Below are 6,626 nucleotides of genomic sequence, written 5' to 3' on the forward strand. Positions count from 1 at the left end.
TATTTTTATAAAGAAAATCATTTTTCAGCAAAGATGATTTTTGTCAGTTCCATACACTCTTCCCATACTAAGAATGGTTTTCTAAAGTCTTGTAATTTTGAATTATGAAGAGTTATCTCCTTTGTTTTTTCAGACTGTTTTCATAGTGGTGTCACGGGATTGTCAATTGTAGTTTTTTGGGGGTTTTTTTACTCAGAAATAATTTTTCTTTACTCAAAAATAAAATTTTATTTTTTTATTTAAAAGTAAATTTTACTTTTTTTACTTAAAAATAAAGTTTTATTTTTTTTACTTAATAATAAAATTTTATTTTTTTTACTTAAAAAATTTTTTTTTTCTTTTATTTAGAAATAAAATTTTATTTTTTATTTAAAAATAACATTTTATTTTTTTCCTTAAAGATAAAATTTTATTTCTTTTTACTTAAAAATAAAATTTTATTTCTCTTACTTAAAAATAAAACAGAAAAAAAAAACAAAAAAACTATAAGATTAATTTATATGATTTTTTGGTGTACAATATTTTCTTACATTACGGCTGCGTACATCATACAGATTTTTTTCTTTATTTTGTTTTTTCACCAAAATTGTTTTGCTAATAAAGTAACATATATTTTGAAAAAGTCAAGTCAGATAAAAATAGTGTAGAAAAAATAATTGAGACTAAATGGAATCAATTTAGAAATAATACTGGGATCATGCATAAACAGGAGACTGTGGGGAGTTGAGCAGCGAGATATCTGTCCACATTACATTTTAACTTTTGCAGGTTAGTACATTCAGGAAAGCAGGAAAAGGGAGGGAATTCCAAAATCTAGCAGTCTGAGGGAAGAAACTATTAGAGTAGAAGGCTGTCAGGGGTGGGATTTTGCTGTTTCTTAGGTTAGTTTCGAATATGTACCTCGAAGGGACACAAGTGCTGTGAGTTCATCAGAGTACATTTCATTCATGTAATTTTAAAACAGGCACAGAGATGTTTGGCTGATATTGTGGAACTGATTAGATTTGAAACTGTTTTCACCCTGTAAAAGTGAGAGACGTGGCAGATGCACCAGCCTAGACGTAACAATTCTCGATAAATGGGCGCGAATTGTGGCAATATGTAAATTTTCAAATCAAGGAGAAATATTTAACCAATGTTCATCAGAATTAGAAATTTTATTAATTCTTTTGAAGATTAGGATTAAATAATTTCTTACTTTGTTTAGTAAAGTAGTTAATCCTCATTTTTTTTCTGATATCTCCTTGTAACCGTAATCTTTTACTTTTTTTTTAGTTTTCTAACTATTCTCTGCATGATAATATTTAATATCAAATATTATTAATTAAAAGAAAAAAAAGAAAAGAATAATTCTATTTCTACTTCTAAAATAGAAAACATCTTTAACAGTGAGCCTTCTTGGAACCATCACGTGATGCAAGTTTGTATATTTGATCCCAGGTGCAGAGCCAAAGTCAGATTTTTATAACCTCGACAAATCAACAGACAACCTTTACATTAGAAGACTTTAAAATAGAGTTGCAACCTATATATTAGAAGATGCAATCAAATATTTCGGAACTTGAAAATTTGTCAGAGTTCACGTTGGAACTTTTGGAATCCTAGGAATTGGAGTTGGATTTTTCATCTGCCGATTCGACAACCATGACTTTGACTGCGACAAAAGACAAAGATCTTGATGACCATATTCACTGCCATCTATAAAAAAAGAAATTGTCAACATGAACAAAGCTTCTTTCCCAGAACTGTCCGCCTTTGGAACACTGCTTTGCTGGCCTGCTTCGTGATTGAATACAACATGGTAGCCTTCAAATCCAATGTAAACAAATTTTTGTTGAGCGGTCCCAATAAACAATCAAATTCTACCCAATTTACACCATTAACGATTACTACACTACCACCCTACATTCATTATCCCTTATCCCCGAGTGGCCTTTAGGCCTTGATAAGCAGTAACTCCCAAATAACAAAAAAACAAAACAAATATTAACCCTATTTGAAAATTCGGTCATTTTGGGTAAAAGTTTTTATGTTTCAAGGTTTTTATATTTTAAAATATTTATTCATGGTATTTGGTTTGGTTGTTTTGTAAAGTAAAATTGTTGTTTTCGGCTTTGCAGAACATGATTGAGTTTTGCAAAAAAAAAAAAGGAAATAATAGCATTAATGTTTTGTGCGTTTTACATCAGGAAGTTGGTATCTTCAGACAGTCGGATTTGGTAGCACCAGACGAGTATCTGTTTAATATGTCAACACATGTTCGACTAGAATTGTCCTCGAAGGCAACTTCTGTTTACTCTTCTTCAAATGTAAATCCCCCGCATTGACGGAATACGTAAACTTGTATTTTATTTCTTACGTGTTTCTTCTTCAGCAGCATCATCTATTTTGGACTGGGATGCTTTCTTCCGCTTTTTGGCATCTTTCAGGAGATTTTTCAAAACCAATTCCTTAGATTTTGAAGAAGTGTCACTATAAAATAAGTCATATCTGGAAAAGAAAAGAAAAAATAATAATTTAAACTAGCATGGCTACCCGCTATTGCACAGGTACATGAACAATAAAATAGAAGAGTTAAAAAGTACGTTTTTTTTAAACTTCTCTTTCCATAGATTTCTCTATCTTCATCCCCCCCCCACTATTGCTTTCTCTGACAACCAGAAAAAAACAGTTAACAATGGACTACTGTTCTCATCTTGAGTGTTACTTTTATGTTTCAGCAGATATAACCACCAACCTTTTTCAGGTGTACCTTATTGAACTCAGGAGTCTTTCTGTTGGACTTGAGAATCTGCATTGAATTTCAAATCAAACCTTTTATTTAATCCACAGGCGTAGCATTCAATCATCGATGACGAGGTAGAAGTCCAAAGTAATTCGTAATTGTACTTTTGTTGTCCGCATTAAAGAGTGAACCTTTCGTTACTTCCTGCATCGCTTAAAAAAGTTTTTCACTGCCACATGTTCATTTTACCTGGTTCGCTGTTCTCCTTTCTCCAAACTTCTTTGACTAAAATATTTGATAAAATTCCAATTGATGTAATCTTCCAACAAGACAATGCCGCATACCATACGTTAAAAGTTTCAATGGGTTGATTTGAGAAAAAAGGGATTACAGTGACGATGACAAGGCCCTTTCAATCCAGAGATGTAAATCTCATCGAAACTTTGTGGTTCCATCTAGGGAAAAGGGTGAAAATGCACAAACGTTCATCAAAAAAGGAATTAGAGGCCAAACTTAATGAAGAGTGGCAGAAAATAAATCCTACCATGTGCAAAAATTTAGTCAATAATATGCAAAAATTTAGTCACTGCATGCGAAACCCAAATCAGTTGAGTCAGATTTCTGTTCAGTTCAGGACGCAGTACCATGAATAAACAACTCGTTCCGTCTCGTGACATAAAAGAGCTCGGTGACAGAAAACCCTCACAACTACTGAGAAGGATGAAACAACTAATGGGCGAAAGTATGTTACAACCAGACATCCTGAAACAATTGTTCATCAGCAGATTACCGTTCAGCATTCAAATGATCCTGCCATCTTCCAAAGACACCAGCACGGTCAAGGAATTGGCGGACAAAATTATAGCAGTCACCGTTTCCATTACTCCGATGCAGGTACAAGCCCCCTGAGATTCTCTCCCCGAAACCACAGACGTCTCTATGAATACGAGCGGAGGAATCGAAAGACTAATCCAGCTAATCCAAAGCCTGATAAGCTGCACAACATGGAGCTGGGAGAGTGTAGATACTGACAGAAATTGCAAGATTATTTTCCATTTCAACATTCCAGCGAACAGGATCGTCCTCAGTAACGAAGCAGTAGCCAAAATAGCAGCAGTCTGTGTCGTTGCCACACACGTTATGGCGAGAGGGCTTTCAAATGCAACCTACAAGCCAACAAGGAAATGACCAGGCCAGCCAGTAGGGGTGACCAATACTCCTGGCCAGAGCCACATGCGTCTCACTCACACGGACAAAAACACTGGTATACGATTTCTCGTTGATACTGGTACGGAGGTCAGCATCATCCCCAAAAGACTGGTAAAAGAGAAACGACCTCAGTCAACTTTCTGCTTACAAGCCATAAACGCACCAACAATAACTGGTCATCGCCACTCCACATGGTGCCTAAAAAGACGGCTGGCGACTGGCGCCCTTGTGAGGATTACTGGGCACTCAATAGCCGCACTACTCTGGATAATTACCCTATTCCCCACCTCCAAGACTTTTCAAATTCTCTCAACGGAAAATCGATACTTTCTAAAATCGATCTTGTACGCGTATACAACCAGATTCTGGTCAACCCTACGGATATCCCCAAAACTGCGATCACTACCCCATTCGGACTTTTCGAGTTCTTACAAATGCCTTTCGAACTAAGAAATGCTGGCTATACCTTCCAGCAGTTCATAGACACAGTTATACACGGTTTACCATTCGTCGATGACTTACTAGTAGCGAGCTCATCAAAAAACGAACATATTCAACACGGAATACAGCATCATAATCAACCCCAGCAAATGTGAGTTTGAGAAAATTTGAAAAGTCTTCGAGGTGGGGAATAGGGTAATTATCCAGGGTAGTGTGGCTATTGAGTGCCTGGTAATCCCCACAAGGGCGCCAATCGTGAGCTATCTTTTTGGGCACCATGTGGAGTGGCGATGATCAGTTACAGTTGGAAGGTCGAATTATGCCTTAGTCCAACATGTGCTGAAATTCTTGTTTGGCAGCTTTCAAGTGATCAGGTTTGAGTCCACGCAAATTTTGTCAAAGTAAAAAGTAAATCTGTGCCTTTGCGTACGGATGTAGTTCAAGACTGTACCACGTGACAGGGTGTCCACTTTCTATCCAATCAATGCTCCAAGGAAAATATTTTTTTAAATTCTTTTTCTGATGATCTCCTCTGGGAGTTGGTCAACGTGTATATAAAGACAACTGCACACGAAACCCAAATCAGTTGAGTCAGATTTCCGTTCAGTTCAGGTCGCAGTACCATGAATGAACAACTCGCTCCGTCTCATGATGTAAAATCACTAACATTGATTTCGCGCACCATGTACTAAAGCCTCTAAATCGCACTGGATTAATTCACCCCACAAAATGGCCTTGTGTCACATTAGAAATCTATGGAGTAAAATTATCACATTATTGGAATTCACTCATATACAAAAAAATTATTTCCTTGTGTTTAAAAAAGGAGAAACATTTTTCTCTAAAGAAAAGCATTGATTGCCTCAGTCGAAGAAGGATTTCTCTATTTTCATTTTTGCTACAGTTCTTTACTCCAGTCCTATCAGATTCTATTTAAGAGAAAAATATAAAAACGATTTGATTTATTTTTGTTGTTAAATAAAACCATATGAACTTTTAAATTCGTTTGACTATTGTGCAGATTTTTGGCTTTTTTTTTTTTTTTTTTTTTTTTTACGGTGAGGTGTGAGTGATCATGATCCGTGTTCACGTCACTGATATGACGTTGGCATAGATGGACATCGGCCATTCCTCGTTACCACACATACATATCGTAACATTGGTGACACCCGCCGTTAAAATGGACCCTTATGGTAACAGGGTGATTGAATGCAACGTACTAGTTAAATCAATCAATCACTGATTGATTGATTTAACTAGTACGTTGCATTAGAAACTGATCACCCCTATAAATATTTAGATATTAGCTTTTTCAAAAAAACGTTTTTGATAATCTGGTAGACTAGTGTCCATTTGATAATAATTCGCTTAAAAAATTGAAAAATAAAAGACGAAAAAAAAAAAAAAACAGAGGGGGGTACCACTTTCATACGTGCGCCAAGCCAAGTTCGTTTGTATTCGGAAACTGGTAAACATTAATCAGAAGGGGCTTTTTCAGGGTATTCATCGTGAAGCAGAACGGCCAGCAGAAAACGGAAGTAAACAAATACATAGAAGAACTTGAACAAAGTCGAAGAGGACTCTTTTAAATTAACAGAATCGATGTTGCTTTAAAAAGTGGATGAGCACGGCAGTACGGCACGTGTGTAAACAATACGATGTTGTTGCAACGATGGCCAATCAAAACATTAAAAAAATATATTCAAAAATATTTAACACGACAACACAAGAATACGATTACGATCAGAAGGTGAATGAACATATAATTACCTTTGAATGTCAAATAATGACATTTTTAATAACAATTAATCGGTGAGATAATATTTCTGCGAACACGTGTGTTCAGTTGGAAACAAAACGGAAGTAGCTCACTTGAAGATTGTATTTGACTACAACCCACTGGAATGACTTGTTCAGATTTGGTCACCAGACGAATAGAAATTTGTATTATTAATTTCAAATATAAAGAAAATCAAAAAGAAGGCGACGACGCAAAAGTTATATTTTTTACAATTTTTTTTTCATCTTTTAAATCCAAATTTTCAGATTATATAGGGGGGGGGTAAATAACCTAAAATTTTAGATAGGGGTGTCAAATAGCTTGGAAATAGAGTAAATCAGCGAAAAAATAGCAAAAAAATAATTTTTTCGCATATGATGTTCTCAACACATTTAAACAAATGACCTCCCTTTTCATGGTCGTAGAGGGGAGAGGGCTGACGATGATGATGGGTGCATCCCTATTATAATG

General features: G+C 35.4%; 1 protein-coding gene across 1 annotated transcript in view; it reads right to left on the reverse strand.

The window, feature by feature from the left end:
- LOC145293307 (ATP-dependent RNA helicase DDX51-like) overlaps positions 1–6,297 on the reverse strand; it is a 49,941-nt gene extending 43,644 nt beyond the window's left edge. The window contains exons 1-2 of the mRNA XM_080139950.1: positions 6,146–6,297; positions 2,360–2,490 (exon numbers count right to left, since the gene is read on the reverse strand). Coding sequence (XP_079996076.1) covers positions 2,360–2,490; positions 6,146–6,168 — 154 coding nt within the window. The 5' untranslated portion in view covers positions 6,169–6,297. The remainder of the gene's footprint in view (positions 1–2,359; positions 2,491–6,145) is intronic.
- Between the last annotated feature and the right edge of the window lie 329 nt (positions 6,298–6,626).

This window comes from Euprymna scolopes, chromosome 14 (genome assembly GCF_053919585.1).
Source record: "Euprymna scolopes isolate OS-2025 chromosome 14, ASM5391958v1, whole genome shotgun sequence".
Classification (NCBI taxonomy): Eukaryota; Metazoa; Mollusca; class Cephalopoda; order Sepiida; family Sepiolidae; genus Euprymna; species Euprymna scolopes.